This window comes from Zalophus californianus, chromosome 2, assembly GCF_009762305.2.
Source record: "Zalophus californianus isolate mZalCal1 chromosome 2, mZalCal1.pri.v2, whole genome shotgun sequence".
Taxonomy (NCBI): Eukaryota; Metazoa; Chordata; class Mammalia; order Carnivora; family Otariidae; genus Zalophus; species Zalophus californianus.
Window position 1 is genome coordinate 187,541,185 of NC_045596.1, and position 18,262 is coordinate 187,559,446.

The 18,262-nt window shown below is 38.9% G+C and overlaps 1 protein-coding gene across 6 annotated transcripts in view; it reads right to left on the reverse strand.

The window, feature by feature from the left end:
* The window catches only part of PRIMPOL (primase and DNA directed polymerase), a 58,617-nt gene that overhangs the window by 37,421 nt on the left and 2,934 nt on the right, over window positions 1-18,262 (reverse strand). For 4 of the 6 annotated variants that reach the window (XM_027598386.2, XM_027598392.2, XM_027598391.2 and 1 more), the window contains exons 4-8: window positions 17,547-17,676; window positions 15,569-15,807; window positions 8,002-8,099; window positions 6,982-7,111; window positions 4,254-4,401 (exon numbers count right to left, since the gene is read on the reverse strand). In XM_027598386.2, coding sequence (XP_027454187.2) covers window positions 4,254-4,401; window positions 6,982-7,111; window positions 8,002-8,099; window positions 15,569-15,748 — 556 coding nt within the window. In that variant the 5' untranslated portion in view covers window positions 15,749-15,807; window positions 17,547-17,676. Of the gene's footprint in view, window positions 1-4,253; window positions 4,402-6,981; window positions 7,112-7,659; window positions 7,711-8,001; window positions 8,100-15,568; window positions 15,808-17,546; window positions 17,677-18,262 lie in introns of all 6 variants that reach the window. The other 2 variants (XM_027598389.2, XM_027598388.2) reach the window with 1 other exon arrangement.

Genomic DNA, 18,262 nt, shown 5'->3' on the forward strand with positions numbered 1-18,262 from the left:
ACTTATCTTGACAATTAATGGGTTAAAGCATGAAAGATTTATATGCATCAACAGTGCTGCCGAGATAATGCACATTAACACTTGAGTCAGGATGTCAGCAAAGTTCTCCAGAGCTGCTTCTCACTCCTTTGCCTGTCAGAATACGCGCTGGGCGCCCTGACATTCACAGCCATCACCTCCGCAACTGTTGCTCCTCCTGCTTCACCTCTCATCGGTCACCAGATGGGCTGTGGCATCATAAGTGAAGCCCAGATTGCAAGCAATTAAATACGTGTACTGCATTTCAACACTTAACTCTATGAGCTCTAACTACTAGAGGTCCTGTCTTTACCAAGAAAAGATGATACGACAATCCAGAACTTCTTTAACTCTCATGTATTATCTATACCATAAAATCAAGCGAGAATTTGGTTAAGTTGCTTCATATAGAACAATACTGGAGAAACGCCGTGTTGTCAGAGAAACCTGATTTTAATTTCTAAGACTGCTATTGTCTGGGTTTGTCACTTTATTTACCAGACAGCTTAAACTTTTAAATACACATGCTCTAAATTCAAAATTCTCTCTCCAAATTAATTACTCTCTGCTCAATGAAACAAACCCAGTAGCTCATAAAACACTATACATCAAAATGAAAGCAAAAGCGTGTGATCCTTGCAGTGATATACAGGCATGATTAAATCTGGAATGAGGGAACTGAGGGTAGATACTGAGTAAAAAGAAATCATGATGTAGCACAGGACAACAAAGCAATACGAACATAAACTGATAAGGTTAATGTTTCCGGAAATGTAAAATTACATCTACTTGACTGGAGCCAGTGCGAGAAGTGAAGGCAGGGCTGCAGAATCACCTGGGAAGGTAGCGCTCTGCAGGCCAGGGGGCCCTCTAACCTCTGGCAGGGAGCTAACGTGGCCAGGACACAACAATGACAGTATCAGCAGCATGAAGTCTAACACAGGCTTCCAGCAAACTCTGCTTTCTACTTCCCTCCCCCATTCTCACCAGCCTCGCCCTCATCATTAATGTGGGGACAGGCATTTCACTGGCTGGGAACAACTCAAACGAATCAATCAATCCCAGGAATTTCAGGTCCTACTGCAGGCTGGCAGAGGTGTATCTTAGGCAGATCAAATTTACATATTTTGCAAACATTCTCTGATCGCTTACGCTTACTCTAATTCGATTTTCTGGAAGGCTGACAATGGGCGCTAGAAATGTCACCAAGACATACATGGAAGGACAGAAACTGAAGGGGAAATCTTGGACTAATTTCGTCATCTCTGCACCTCCGGTCCTGGCAGTTCCTAATTCTGGAGGAAGGAAGTTTCGGCCGCCCTCTACCCCTGCACCCCCAGGTTAGCCTCAAACTTCTGTCTCCATACTTCTGTGCATGCCGTTCTGCCAGTAAAGCCTTTCTTACTTTGTTTCTGCGAGGGAATCGGATTTAAAGGCAGCTTGAATGTCATCTGCTTTCAGAAGACATCTGTAGCAGAGACTGCCAATTACCCGACACATTGCTACTCTCCCATCTTCCCAAGCAACCAATCTCAAGGTTTAGCCTTGTAGGCAAGGAGCCGTAGAGCAGACTATGAGGAGTGAACAGAATCAAAGAAATATCTTGCTTAAAACTCTGCAAAGTGGAGAGCCTGGTCCTAGAGCCCACCTAGGAGTCTTTGATTCAGCGCGTCCTCATCAAATGCCTGCTTGCATTTTACGGCTCTTTCAGTCTGCGCCATCACTAATACTATTGATAAAGATACCATTATGTGCCAAGCTCTGGAAATGAAAAGTGAGTAAGAAACTGTCCCTGCCCTAAAACATTAAGTAGCACGGAAGTAAAGAAGACAGAACAACAACAACACAGAAAACTACCTCAGCAAGAGCCGAATGCTTGGAAGCGAGAAGCCCTGGGCTCTCCGCAACCCAGACGAAACGCTGCCCTGGGTCTTAGGGTTCGGGACGTGACAGAAATGGCTCCTCATTTGACGATATCTACACTGAGTCTCCACAGGCCAGGTAACTGGAGTGTGTCTTTTCAGACAGCAGCATCAAAAAGTGCAAAGGCCCACGGACAAGAGAAAATGCAGCCCCGGCAGGAGCTAAGTAAAGGACAGAGGGAGAGGCCTATTTTGTACCAGGACTGGCCCTTGTGGCTCTCATTATGACTGCAAGAGGCCCCTCTGTAACAACCATCAGGAAACTTGGAAAAAAAATTGAGGTTTGTTACTTCTAAGACCTGAAAATTACACTGCATACCTGGGACCACACAGCAAGCTCTGGGGTAGGGAGCGCATGCATGGGCAGGGGGTTTTGCTTTCATTGGGGTTGAGGGTGTAGCCCTAGAGTTTCCTGGGCTCACGCCTTATTGGTGAATTTAAAACATAAGAGCAGGAATTTAGGGGCGCCTGGGTGGCTCAGTCATTAAGCGTTTGCCTCTGGCTCAGGTCACGATCCCGGGGTCCTGCTTGGCGGGAGGCCTGCTTCTCCCTCTCCCACTCCCCCTACTTGCGTTCCCTCTCTCGCGCGGTCTCTCTCTCTCTGTCAAATAAATAAATAAAATCTTAAAAAAAAAAAAAAAGGAGGAATTTAAAGCAAGGAAGCCAAAACAAGAGGTCCAAAAGGTCATTTATCAATCAAGATTTCTGAATCTAAAGAGCCTCAGTGGGTGGCGTGTGGCTGCCTGGTGTTTATTGAGATAGCTGTCTTTGAAATGGATGCCTCAGCAATCAAAGCTTAAGTCAGGTGCTTGCATTACAACAAAACAGAACACCGTCAAGGTTTACAATACAAGGGTCAGGTGATGAGAGAGAAGGCTAGTGGACCTCTGTGGGCCTCTGTACAAACTAAGACATCTGGACATTTTCCTGAAGGCAATGAGCAATCCTGGAAGGGTGTGAGGCACATTAGTGGTATAATCAGATCACTCCAGCCAGCTGACTAAATGAATGAATAAGCTGAGAGAAAATAGAGCTCAGAGATGACACCAACATTTCCACTTGGGCAGTTGGGTAGATGATGGATACTACTCACTGATACACGTATGACAGGAGAAAGGGCAAGTTTAGGGGGAAAATGAGGCATCTGGTCTAGGAATGCTGAGTTTGAAGTATCTATGTGGGAATGTTTAATAGGCAGTTGGCTGTATGGGTCAAGGAGGGCAATCTTGGCTGAAGACGAGGACTTAAGACTTTGATTACCATCTATGTGTTGATGACTTGAGAGTGGATGATAATCAAGGTTATGGATAGAGTGAACAGAGGGACAAAGATAGATTCTACAGCTATCAATATCTAAGGGATGAAAGAAAGATGGAAGGAATGTCCAACTATACAACACAAAATAGGGAGATAACAGGAGCCCCTCGTACATAGCAAACCAGGTCACTGTGACCTAGCATTAGTCTAATTTAGTAATTAGGTACCTGACTTCTATGCTAGTTCTTTTGTGACTATGTTCATGCCTTTTCCTCTAGGTACCCCTGAAACTATCAAACAAATGTAGTTCTGAAATGAATTACCTATCACGGGAACTTCAGTTAATCATCTGCCATCTAGACCTAGAAATACTCTGCTCTACTGCTGCTTTGATAAACACTCAGGCTTTGGGCTTCTGTTTAGACCTTGATTTTCAGCGTTTCCATTCTGCCCCCCAATTGCCCCTCAGACTGACTTCATTTTATACCCGGGCCTGCATCTCTCAATGTCCAGTTCCAGACAAACACTCTGATTACACTCTCAGGCTTACATATGCAGACATTTTCCCAATCCTGAGGTTCTGCCTGGAGCAATAAACAATAAAAAAGCCTCTCCAGACATGGTTTGGAGCCCAAGCCCCAGTCCTCATGGACTAAAGGCTAAGGCTAAGGCAAGGCTGAAGTGAAGGACAGAAACATAGCTCTGAGGCATCACAGATGAGACTTGAATTAGGCCTCTCGGGCAAAAAACTTCTAAAAAGACTCCTGTTAGAGCAGAAACCAGTACTAGGCAATGCATGGCCATCTCAAAATCTCTAGCAAGAGTCACTAATACCAAGGACCTCCTGAGTAGTTAATGTATCTAAAATGTGTCTAGAAGAGGAAGGCAGGTCTAGAACCGAAGGCCAATCCTGAAGATGTGAAAAATCACATCTCGTTATTCAGGATAGGTTAATAACCCTAAAACCCGACAAATACTTACAAAAGTTTAAGAGGAAAAGGAAAATGTGAGGATTTTAACAGAATTCCATGACTTTTGAAAAAACAGTATACTTACCAACATGAACATTATCTTTAAATGCCACATCATGGAGCTGAAATATTAGATGGCGGCTAAATTTTTCATCAGTGCTGGAATCCAAGTTGAAAACATCTTCGGCTGAACAATTAACCCTGTATAGCTCTTGAAGTGCTTTACAAACATGCTAAAAACACAGGTAAAATGTAAGTAATTAATATTTCAAAAAAATTTTTCCATGAGAAAATTCAAATATCTTGGTACAACTCATTTTTTATTTTATTATCTGAATATTTACTATGTAACAACTTCACCAAATTACTGATGTATAGAAATATACATTCATATTTAAATTATCATACATGTTCAAAAAGTCATAGGCTCTCAGGAGTAAAGGACTTCCTAAAATTCGAACAGTTTATCTTATACATTAATCTCTTCTAAAATCACAATAAATACATTTATTTTTAAGCACAATAAATATATTTCTTTTTAAGTATCTCCTTAAATATCATCTGTGAGTTAAAAAGTCACAATTCCATTTTTCATAGTTTTAGTTTTCAGAAGGTTCCTCACACACACTGAGCCAAAGTCTACCTCCAAGAATACAGCCCCCTGGGGCTGGATGCTGCTGACACTGAAGGCAGTTATCCATTATAAGAAGGCAGCAAGCACAGGGATAGGAGCACAAGATCTGGAATCAGAAAGATCTAGGTTTGAGTACTGGCTTTGCCACTAACCAGCTCTGTGACTTTGGTCAAGTCCAAACCTTACATTCCTCAATTGCAAAATGGGATAATAACCTGAGCTAACTTTTGGGATTGTTGTTAGGAGTAAATGACAAGATGAGAGTAAAGAGTTAGCACAGTGCTTGAAATATGTACCTGCTTAAAAGCATTAGCTGTGCAGCCACTCAAGAAGTCACTTCTGAAAGTTCAGTCTTCCCACTTGCAAAAGGAAGTCACTAAGAACTACCATACATAGCTATCTTGACGTGAGCAAAATGCTTATAAACTGCCAAGCACTTAGATACCTAATAGTTATATAATAACTTGTATTTATTCATGTTATTTTTGCAGGTACAAGGATGTATGCACAACAATATAGGGAATATAGTCATTAATATTATAAGCTTATATGGTGACAAACGGAAACTAGACTTAACATGGTGAATCTTATATAATGTATATAAACGTTAAATCACCATGTTAATATATCCTTAAAACTAATAAAATATTAGATGTCAACTACACTTCATAATAAGTCAATAAACCTAAGTAAGGGAAGGGGGAAGCCAAGAGAAAGCTAACATTGCATGATTTTTTTTAAAGTATTTGCATACATTTTTCAAAAAAGTTTAAGAAAAAGAGTGATTCAACATAATCAGGAGATACTCTTTATCAAAAACATTTTAAGATATATTTTTAGGGCGCCTGGGTGGCTCAGTTGGTTAAGCGACTGCCTTCGGCTCAGGTCATGATCCCGGAGTCCTGGGATCGAGTCCCACATCGGGCTCCCGGCTCAGCGGGGAGCCTGCTTCTCCCTCTGACCCTCTCCCCTCTCGTGCTGTTTCTCTCTCTCTCTCTCTCAAATAAATAAATAAAATCTTTAAAAAAAAAGATATATTTTTAAAGTTATAAAATGTGTCATCTATAGTTAACATCTAAAGAAAAAAATTAAGGGGTGCCTCAATGGCTCGGTCAGTGGGTGTACGACTCTTGATTTTGGCACATGTATGCACTCTCTCTAAAAAAAAAAAAAAAAAGAAAAAAATTAAGGGGTGCCTGGGTGGCTCAGTCGGTTAGGCGTCCAACTTTTGATTTCAGCCCAGGTCATGATCTCCAGGTCATGAGATCAAGGCCCACGTCGGGCTCTGTGTTCAGCGTGGTCTGCTTGGAATTCTCTCTCTCCCTCTGCCCCTCCCCTGCTTGCTCACTCTCTCTCTCAAAATAAAAAATAAAATAAAAATTTTAAAAAAATTTTAAAAAGGAAAAAAGAAAAATTAATCGATAAATGTTATTACCTACTTCGAGTCCAAATAATAGCCAATACAAGTTTAATAAAACTCAATGTAATAAAATCTTAAAAGATTTTATAAACAAATATTAACAGACTTTAGTTGAACAAGCCCATATTATCCCTTTTGTTAGTAACTTCCTGGTTCACACTGCTAAATCAAAAACATATACTAGAATTACAGTCTTTTCTCTTTGTTAAAAAACAATAACTGTACTTCTAGATCATGTTTTACCAATACCATTGGACCTGAAATAGGAGTTAAGTTTTTCTAGACCTTAGTCTCCTCATTTATGATGGTGTAAGACAGAATAATTTCCAAAATTCCTTCCAGCACAAAAATTAGGATGCAATTTTTAATCAAAGTTTTCTTGAAATTCATCTCAGTAACCGATTTTTACAGTAAAAATTACTTTGCCTAACTTTTACCAGAGTCAGCTACTTGTAACAGAGTTAATATATAATTTAAAAACAAAGTTTCCAAACTACCACCTTTCTCAAGTCCATTTTAATAGATATACTAATATTACAATATATATGGACCTAAACTGAACCTTTGACCATTTTAGAAGTTTACTCAGAGAAGTCATATTAAGAAATGAAAAGTCAAAAGGAAGAGAAGAAAAAGGTGGTGAAACACAGAACCCAAATATTACATAGGTTGGACTCAATGAATGAATGAATGAATGAATGAATAAGTGAATGAAGAGATATACAGATATAAGGAGAAAAACCTGAGTTTGTAATTTACCTCAATGAGTAATGCAACCATCTTTTTCCCATCAGCTTCTGGATTGGCAAGTTTGTTAAATTCCAAATCAAAATAAAGCTTGCACACAGCGTTTTCAGGAATGACTTCATAGCAGTGTAAGAGATTTTTTCTGAATTGAGTAATTCAAGATTGTTAGGTTTACATCTTATACCTTTTTAAAATCATGGCAGTTGATCTTATATCTCAAGATACTGCTTAACTGTGATTGAATGATATATAACTACGGCATAATGAAGACATGGCAAAGTGAACAACTGCTCCCTGTGGGTTTAGGGATCATATTATTAAGAGCTCCATCAAAGAAGATGTAACAATCATATTCTGTAACAGTATTTATTTGAAAATATGGTCAACTTCATGCTGTTATTTATTCACAGAATTTTGACATTGTATGATCTTTTTTTTTTTCTTGGTGTCATTATAAAAAGAATCTTGTCTGAGAAAAGAAATTTCTTTCTCGAACTGGAATCTCAGGATCACATGTATTCCTGGGATTTGATAAATGAGAATTTTTTAAGTTTTGTATTTTCATTAGGAAAATAGTATGTTAAAAACTGACTAAAAACATATTCTGAATCACCAGACTTCAAAGAGTTTTCAATGCTCACATGTGGATCAAGAGATAAGACTTTAACATGGGTTATTAAAAATACATACTGCTTCCATAAGTAAATGATGATCTGTGCTAAGTGAAGTCCAGATGGCATCCTACAGAAGTAAAAGGTTTGTAATTTGAACAAGAGGTGATGGGGGAATTGCGTCATCACATGCGCAGGAACTCAGAACACACACACAATTGCACACGACTTTTCTCCCGGCACCTGGTAAGATCATGCAGTGTTGCCATGACAAGGAAGCTCCAGAATTCAATTCTACTATTAAAGGAGTAACCAAGTGGGGGATCGAGATCTACAACAGTTAATTCAGCCAGAATTAATTTCACGAACATTACTAGATGAAGGAAATGTAACTTTAATGTGTTGTCCTTTACAGACTTACCGGGATTTATAATAAAACCAAAGTTGAGCATAGGTTGTCACCAGGTAAATACGTTGTCCATCGCCCACTTTGTATTCCAAAGCAAATACATGAACATCCTTTAGAAGATCAAAAATAATATTCAAAAAATTAATAAGGCACAAATCCAAAATCAACTGTGGCTATGCAATGTTCGTGAAGAATTTTATCGAATTTTGGAAAAGTGGAATTTGAACTTTATTACTAAAAAAAGAAAAATAATTATTACATCTATGCCAATCAAAATCTAATTATATTTATTTTTATTCACTCAAGTAATACGTGCTCAAGGCAGAAACAATTCGAATATCCAGATCAAAAAGAGAAAAAAAAGGAGAAAAATCACTTTTCAATCACCTCAGTTTGACTTCCTATTATAGCTTCACTTTCTAGTTTATGAAACTGAACTATTTCTTTTAAAGATTTACTCATTTTAAAGAGAGAGAGAGAGCTCACATGCATCATGGGGAGGGGCAGAGGGAGAGAGACTCTCAAGCAGACTCTGCGCTAAGTGCAGTTTTCCTTCCTCCTCATTTCATCCTTAAAAATTCCATACTCCACTCATTCGTTTCCTCATATTTCTGTGGGTATTGTTGTAGTTCTCCACTTAAATCTAGTCATTCTATTATTTTTCAGTCCATGGGTATGGTCATTCTTCCTCTAAGCATAGCTTCTTTTATTTATTTTTTTAAATTTTTTTTCCCTAATTTATTTATTTGACAGAGAGAGAGCACAAGCAGGGGGAGTGGGAGAGGGAGAAGCAGGCTTCCCGCGGAGCAGGGAGCCCGATGCGGGGCTTGATCCCAGGACCCAGGGATCATGACCTGAGCCGAAGGCAGACGCTTAACTGACTGAGCCACCCAGGTGCCCCAGCATAGCTTCTTTTAAATGTCATTAAGTGTTCCCTCTTTCGCTGTGTCTTTCTCTGTCAAATAAATAAATAAAATCTTTAATAAATAAATAAATAAATAAATAAATAAATAAATAAATGTCATTATGTGAGAGTAGGACAAATAGGCTGAGTAGGAGGATGCTGAGCTCACCTTCCATGGACACACTGAGGTAACCGCCACAAGTAAAGCAACTTGCTCTGAAAACAGTCAAAGACCAGCAGAACAAATCTTCCACAGCTGAAGATGTAAAATCAGGGCAATATCAAGAAGGGTCGGGGGGGGGGCGTAAAACAAAAATAGGAACTAAACCCTGGTACGGAGAACCACAAGCAGGACAGTTAGCACAGGTGTAGAAGTCCTCCCTGAGGAGGAAGAGGATCAAGCCCCACATCAGGCACCCCCAGGCCTGGTGACCTGCCGCCGGAGAACGGAGAACCAGTCCCCATTCCCTAGTATATCTGGTTTTTGAAAATCACCAGGACTTAACTCTCAGACAGACTCCACTGTTACAGGGCCAACACACCGTATTACTTAGTTCAAGACCCAGCACACAGAAGCAGCAGTTTGAAAAGCAACTGGGTTACATACAGGAAGATTCATTGACTAATTTTAAGACCAGTGCCAGAGAAACCAAGATAGGGGTAGGAGCTCCCTCTGGAGATGCGAGTGCTAGTGGGTGGCATTTTTCCTGCCCTCCTTTCGCCTAGCTGGCCCGACACTGGTGGGAGCCAGTCCTGACTCTCCGTCTGCCTGCCCCATCTCAGTGCTCCCCGGGTGACTGGCCCCATCTAACCTGCCTGCCCTGACAGGCATTCATCCAGCGTGGCTCTTGCCTCACCATAGCTGGCAGACAGCCTCGGTTGGGGCCAGCACCCCCAAAAAGCAACACTAACCTGGCCACACCCAGCAGACAGCCCCGGCTGGTACTGGCACCCCCCCAGAGCGAGTCCTGCCCAGGCAGGTGAGGAGCCACAGTGGCTGCGGCCAGGCCTCTCAGCCAGAGGCCTCAGGGCCAACAGCACTGGGGGCTAGCTCTTCCCACCTGTGTGCCTGCGGTAGTCACAGCCAGTCATTAGAGTCCACTGATCTGGGGGCCAGGACTGCCCAGCAGGGCGCCCAGAGGAACCACGGCCCACAGTCATTGCTGATGGACAAGGAAGGCTGAGGACCAGGCTCAGCAACCAGGGCACAAGCAGCCGCCGCAGCCTGGGCACCACAGGAGGTCACGTGCAGTCACAAGGGGACACCCCCACAGTGATTGGTTCCTGTGACCGGCGGGGGTTGTGCTTCTGGGCCCCCAGGACACCTGTCACATAAAGCTACTACCCTGAAGACCAGAGACAGAGCTGACTTACCTAATAATTGAAAACAAACACAGAAAGTCAGACAAAATAAGGAGACAAAGGACTATGTTCGCAACAAAAGAATAAGACAAAACCTCAGAAAAAGAAACGGAGATAAACAATCTACCTGACGAACAGATAGTTCAAAGTTATGGTCAGAAAGATGCTTCCCAGACTTGAAAGAAGAGTGGATGTACTTTGAGAAGTTCAACAAAGAAATAGGAGATATAAAAGAGAAGGAATCAGAGCCGAAGAATACAATAACTGAAATGAAAACTACACCAGAGGCAATCAGAGCAGATTAGAGGATGCAGATTGTGGAAAGCATCCAAGCTGAATACTGAAAAGAAAAGGAAATGAATAAAATAACCATAGGTTAAGGAACCTCTGGGACAACATCAAGTGCACTAACAATCACATTATAGGAGCCCCAGAAGGAGAAAAGATAAAGGGGCAGAAAACTTACTTGAAGCAATGATAGCCTAAAACTTCCCTGACCCGGGAAAGGAAAAATATAACAGTGCCAAGAAGCACAGAGAGCCCAAACAAGATGAACCCAAGGAGGTACACACCAAGACACGTGATAACTAAATGGCAAAATTTAAAGATAAAGAGAGACTCTTCAAAGCAGTAACAAAAAAGCAACTAGTTACATACAAGGGAACACCCACAGATTGTAAACTGATTTTTTCAGCAAAAACGAGGCAGGTCAGAAGGGGGTGGCATGATACATTTCAAGTGCTGAAAAGAAATAAACCTATGTCCAAGAATACTCTACCCAACAAGATTACCATTCAGAACCGAAGGAGAGATATAGTTTCCAGACAAAATTTAAAAGAGTTCTTTACCACTAAATTGGCTTTCCAACAAATTTTAAAAGGACTTCTTTATGTGGAAAAGAAAAGAACATAACTAGAAGAAAATTATGAAAGGAAAAAATTTCACTTATCAAAGAAAACATATAGTAAAAGTAGATCAATCACTTATAAAGCCAGTATGAAGGTTAAAGGACAAAAGTAGTAAAATATCTACAAAAATTAGTTAAGGCGAACATAAAACAAATAGATGTAAAATATAGCATCATACACTTAAACACGGAGGTGGGAAGTAAAAATGTAGCACTTTTAGAATGTGTTGGAACATCAGCAACCACCAACTTTATAGACTGCTATATACTTAAGATATTATACATGAACCTCGTGGTAACTATACGCCAAAAACCTATAACAGATACACAAAAAATAAAGAGGGAGGAATCCAGGTATAACACTAAAGAAAGTCATCAATCACAAGGAAAGACAGCAAGAAGGAAAAAACGAGAACTACAAAAACAACCAGAAAACAACTAACAAAATGGCAATAGGTACATATCTATCAATAATCACTTTTACACGGACTAAGTGGACTAAATGCTCCAATCAAATGACAAAGCGTGACTGAATGGAAAAAAAACCAACCCCATCTATATGCTGCCCACAAGAGACTTCAGATTGAAAGACTGAAAAAGAAGGGATAAGATATGCCATGCAAATAAATGGAAAAAAGATATTCCAAGCAAATGAAAATGAAAAAAAAAAAAAAAAGGCAGCACTTATATCAGACAAAATAGACTTAAACACTGTAAAAAGAGACAAAGAAAGGCATGACATAGGGGCTCCTGGGTGGCTCAGTCGGTTGAGCATCCAACACTTGGTTTCGGCTCAGGTCATGATCTCAGCGTCCTGGGACTGAGCCCCTTGTCAGACTCTGCACTCAGCAGGGAATCTGCTTGAGATGCTCTCCCTCTGCCCCTCCCGCACCTGTGTGCGCTCTCTAATAAATAAATCTTTAAAAAAAAAAAAAAAGAATAGCATGACATAATGATGAAGGGATCAATCTTACAAGAGGATACAACAATTGTGAACGTCTATGCACCCAACACAGGAGCACCCAAATATATAAAGTATTAACAAAGAGGGAGAGAGTGACAGTAATACAGTAAAAGTAGGGTAACTGAACACCCCACTTACATCAGCGGATAGATCATCCAGACAGAAAATCAATAAAGTAACACTGGCTTCGAATGACATGACACCATATGCATTTAATAGATATATACAGAACATTTCATCCCCAAAGAGAAGAAAACACATTCTTTCAAGTGCACATGGAACATTCTCCAGGATACATCACATGTAAGGCCACCAAACAAGTCTCAATAAATTTAAAAGGACTAAAATCCTATCAAGCATCTGTTCCAACAATATGAAACTAGAAATCAATTACAAGAAAAAAACTGGAAGTAACACAAACACATGGAGAATAAACAACATGTTTCTTAACAATGGGTCAATGGGGTGAATGGAGTCAATGGGCAAATTCAAGAGGAAATAAAAAAAAATACCTGGACACAAGAGAAAATGGAAACACAATGGTTCAAAATCTATGGAACACAGCAAAAGCAGTTCTAAGAGGGAAATTTATAAGCAATACAGTCCTACTTCAAGAAATAAGAAAAATCTCAAAAAAGCAATCTAAACTTACACCTAAAGGAACTAGCAAAACAAGAGCAAAGCCCAAAATTAGAAGGAAGAAAATAATAAAGATCAGAGTGGAAATAAATGAAATAGAGACTAAAAAGATAATAGAAAAGCTCAATGGAATTAAAAGCTCCTTCTTTGAAAAGATAAACAAAATTAATATAGCCAGACTCACCAAGAATAAAAAAGAAGACTCAAAAATAAAATCAGAAATAAAAGAGAAGTTACAACTGACACCACAAAAATACAAAGGTTTATAAGAGACTACTACAAGAAAATATATGCCAATAAATTAGACAACCTAGAAGAAATGGATAAAGACTGAATCAGGAAGAAATAGAATATCTGTACAGATGGATTACTAGTAATGAAAGTGAATCAGTAATCAAAAAGTTCCCAAAAAACAACAGTCCAGGACCAGATGGCTACACAGGTGAATTCTACCAAACATTTAATAAAGAATTCTCAAGCTATTTCAAAATATACAAGAGAAAGGAATTTTTTTTTTTTTAGATTATTTATTTATTTATTTATTTGAGAAAGAGAATGAGATAGAGAGAGAGCATGAGACGGGGGAGGGTCAGAGGGAGAAGCAGACTCCCTGCTGAGCAGGGAGCCGGACGCGGGACTGGATCCCAGGACTCCAGGATCATGACCTGAGCCGAAGGCAGTCACTTAACCAACTGAGCCACCCAGGCACCCTTTTTTTTTTTTAAGGAATGCTTCTAAATTTGTTGCACAAGGCCACCAGCATTACCCTCAAACCAAACTGGACAAAGACACTACAAAAAAAAAAAAAAAAAGGAAATTACAGACCATTATCCCTGATGAGCACAGATGTAAAACTCTTCAACAAAATATTAGCAAACCTAACACAATACTTTAAAAGGATCATTCACCATGATCAAATGGGGTTTATTCCAGGGACACAAGAATGGTTCAATATCCACAAATCAACATATACAGCACTTTAATAAAATGAAGGACAAAGATCAGATGATCACCTCAATAGATGCAGAAAAAGCATCTGACCAAATTTAACATCATGATAAAACTATCAACAAAGTGAATATAGAGGGAACACACCTCAACATAAAAAGACCATAAATGACTAACCCACAGCCAACATCATACCCAATAATGAAAAGCTGAAAGCTTTTCCTCCAAGATGAGGAAAAGATAAGATACCCATTCTTTACGCTTCTACTCAATATAGTAGTAGAAATCCTAACCACAGCAATCAGACAAGAAAAAGAAGGGGAAAAAAGGCATCCAAATTGGTAAGGAAGAAGTAAAACATACAGATGGCCAACAATGCTCAATATCACTAATCATCAGGGACATGCAAATCAAATCAAATCAAATGAGATATCACCTCACACCACTCAGAATGGCTAGGATCAAAAAAACAAGAAATGGGGCACCTGGGTGGCTCAGTTGGTTAAGCATCTGACTCTTGATTTCGGCTCAGGTCATGATCTCAGGGTCCTCGGATGGAGCCCTGAGTCAGGCTCAGCGTTCAGTGGGGAAGTCTGCTTGAGGATTCTCTCTCTCCCTCTCTCTCTACCCCTCCCCCACCCTGCTCTCTCTAAAATAAATAAATAAATCTAAAAAAAAAAAAAAAAGGACAAGAAATAACAATGCTGGTAAGGATTTGGAGAAAAGGGAACACTTATGCACCACTGGTGGGAATGTAAGTTGATGCAGCCATTACAGAAAGCAGAATGGAGGTTCCTCAAAAAAAATTAAAAATCGAACTACCATACAATCCAGTAATTCCAATAATTCAGTATTCACCTGAAGAAAATGAAACCACTAAATCAAAAAAGTATATATACAAGGTTTATTTGTAATAGCCAAGTTATGGAAGATACCTAAGTGTCCACTGATAAATAAAGATAAAGATGCAGTATATATACACAAAAGATTATTACTCAGCCATAAAAAAAAGAATGAAGTCTTCCTGTTCACAACAACATGGATGGACCTAAAGGATATAATAAGTTAGAGAAAAACAAAAAATCGTATGATTTCATTTATATGTGGTATCTAAAAACAAAACAAACCTGAAATGGACTCATAAATACAGAGAACAAACTGGTGGTTGCCTGAGCGAAGGGGGATAAATAGGTGAAGGGGTTTAAGAAGCACAATCCTCCAGTTATAAACGAGCCATGACGATGAAGGGTATGGCATAGGGAATACAGTCAATGATATTATAGTAACTTTGGTGAGAGACGGTGATTCGACTTATCATGGTGAGCATTTTGTAATATATATAATTGTCGAATCACTGTGTTCACCTGAAACTAATATACTATGTCAACTATATTTCAATTAAAACTTTTTAAAATATCATTACAAATTTTTTAAACTAATTGTCACTACATAGCTCATTCTTTTTCATTTATTAATATTAAGTAAATGGCCAAAAATTCATAGGGATAATTTCTGTAAATAGTGTGATATTTAGGGACACCTGGGTGGCTCAGTCGTTAAGCATCTGCCTTCGGCTCAGGTCATGATCCCGGGGTCCTGAGATCGAGTCCCGTATCGGGCTCCCTGCTCAGCGCGAAGCCTGCTTCTCCCTCTGCCTGCCGCTCCCCCTGCTTGTGCTCTCTCTCTGACAAATAAATAAATCTTAAAAAAAAAAAAAATAGTGTGGTATTTAGATCACAATTAAATTCTTTTGCTAGATCATGTGGACTGAAATGAAGACAACAGACTTTTTTTTTTTAAATTCTAAGTTATAGTAGCTTCACAAAAAAAAAAAAGTAGGAGACAAGAAAATTACCTCTTTACAGCTTTTAACAAAATTAAAAGCCTGAGTTTGCCGATGGAATAGTTTCCAAATGGAGGGTGGTTCTTCTGGCTTGGACAATCTTGGTCTGTATACTGAGGATAATGGTTTCCTCTCATAACGAGATGCTCGTTCTTCAATTTGCTTCAGTTTTGCTTCCCATTTTCTCTCCATTGGTTTAGAAGTTACGGGAAAGTAAATTCTATCCCATGTAAGATTTCTGCCAGTTAGTACTAAAACAAACAAACAAGGACATCAATTTCTTTGTTTAGAATATATTTTTTTGGTAAAACTTCAAAACCCATTTTGTAATGGTTATTTCCTTAACTGCCTTTACATATAATATATATTATGTACATGTGTACTATGTATATACGTATATAGTATATTTAACATACATACTATGGGTATATATGTACTATATACATGTGTATATATAGTTTTGCATGAAGTTTTAATGTGAAATAAGAATGGGGCTAGTTATCAGGTAGCTTTAGATCTTGGCTCTTCCATCTAATAGTGTTATGATTTTAGAAGCACCCTAAGCCTTAACTGCAAAATGGGGATCAATGTCATCCTGAACACTTTATGCAATTATCATAAGGATAAATGTGATAGGACATAAGAAAACATTTTGTAAATTACAAAGCCTCATGTAAACATAAGTGGTTTTTGTGTCATTATGGTTTTTTTAATAATTTTGTTATGTTAATCACCATACATTACATCATTAGTTTTTGATGTAGTGTTCCATGATTCATTGTTTGTGCAAAACACCCAGTGCTCCATGCAGAATGTGCCCTCTTTAATACCCATCACCAGGCTAACCCATCCCCCCACCCCCTCCCCTCTAGATATCATTATGGTTTTTATTATAATCACTTTATTGCATCAAGCACTATCTTGCCCAAGTAGTGCTACTATGTTGGCCATCACTCTTGTGCTACTATTTCCTAGTACAGAGTTCCTTTCTAGACACCACTGTGCAGTTCCCTTTTCTTCTGTTTCCATCCACTGCTCTTCTTTTCTCCCAACACGATAGTTAGTTGGGAGAACAATTCAGTGTATAAACGAGAACTGCAATATTGATTAGTTTTGGTTTATGTTAATCATAAGCATGTTTAAAGATAGGAATAAACACATTTTAACCTGTGTCTGTTAATTTAATGACTGTATTTTTGTCATTAGTCAATGTGAAATGGCAGTCTTTTAATCCTTGTTTATCAATGACATGTGTTTTTTGTTTGCACACAGTATATCCATGTTAGCCATGCCAAGGTAAGGGGGCCAGGAAATACTTTTGTGATTTGGGATTATGGTTTACTTACAATAAAAAAAAAAAAAAAAAAAGGATAGGCTTTTAGAAGGGGAGAAAAGCTTGCATCGTAGGTAAGTAATGGCCACAAAATCTCTGCCATTCCTCCTATCAAGAGATGGTATCTGAGCCCACTCACTGATTCTGTCCTTGGCCATGTGACTTGCTTCGGTCAATGCCGCATCAACAAGCGTGAAGCAAACCGAGGTGTAGTAAGTGCTTTTGCACTGGATTTGGCTACGCTGGAGTCCTGCCCTGAGACTGTCATGCTAGAACTCTGGTCTCACAGAGGATAAAAGGACATCAGGAGCAGAATCAAATTACCCCAGCTAACAGCCAAGACCAACTAACTCAAACGTACTGAGTTCAGATGTTTTGGATCATCCAGACATCCGAATTCAACGCCTAAGTAAGCCTGAGTGAGTTCAGGTGACATCTGCCAAAGACCTGCCCAGTCAACCCATAGAACTGTAAGAAAAAATTAACTTGTCTTAAGCCAAGAGGTTTTGGTCTGGTTTTCCGTATAGAAATCGATAGCTGATGTAGTCTCCCTCTTCATTAGTAATATCATCATTTATGTAGAAAACACATATAATAGTTTTTTAAAGTGAAATAACAACATATACTAAAGCATTTGAGAGAAAAACTCCTATTTACCTCTGGCAATGCCTTTCCAGTACTTGTGCTTTTCGAGTCGATAAATATTCTCTTGAATGTTTGCAGAAAACTTTGCAACACAAACTCACTGGCAACTGATATATTCCTGGGAAGGAAAAACAGGTTCATCCTAAAAGATTGAGATGGTAGAATATCATGACACTGTTAGATTTCACATTGGACTTCAAACATATCAGACCTAAGAAAGATTATTGTTACACATGATCCACATGAAAATTATATTTTATAAACGAAGAAACAAACATAATTCTAAAGGTATCAATATAAACTTCATAACAGATATGCCTAGAAACAGAATACAATTTCACTGGGTTGAAGAGCTGGAATAATTTTTAATGAAATGGCTTTTTTCAATATAAAGTGACACAGAACTCCAGATTGCTAGATTCTGAGTATTCAGTTTATTTTAATCTGCTTCGCATACAGATAAAAATCCTTTACATTTAGACAACCTAGGTGAGAAACTGACTTTCTTCTATGAAATGTATTAACTTTTAATAAAGCCCACTGATTACTTAATGAAGAAAATAAACACAGAATGCAATTAGATAGGACTTGTAGCTCTAGTACCTAGCCAGTAACTGACAGAGTAACCATGTGGATGTTCATACTTGGTGACATGACATCGGGAAAACTTCTGATTTTATAAAAAAAAAAAAAAAAAAAAACCAATATTTTTTATGTACACCATACAT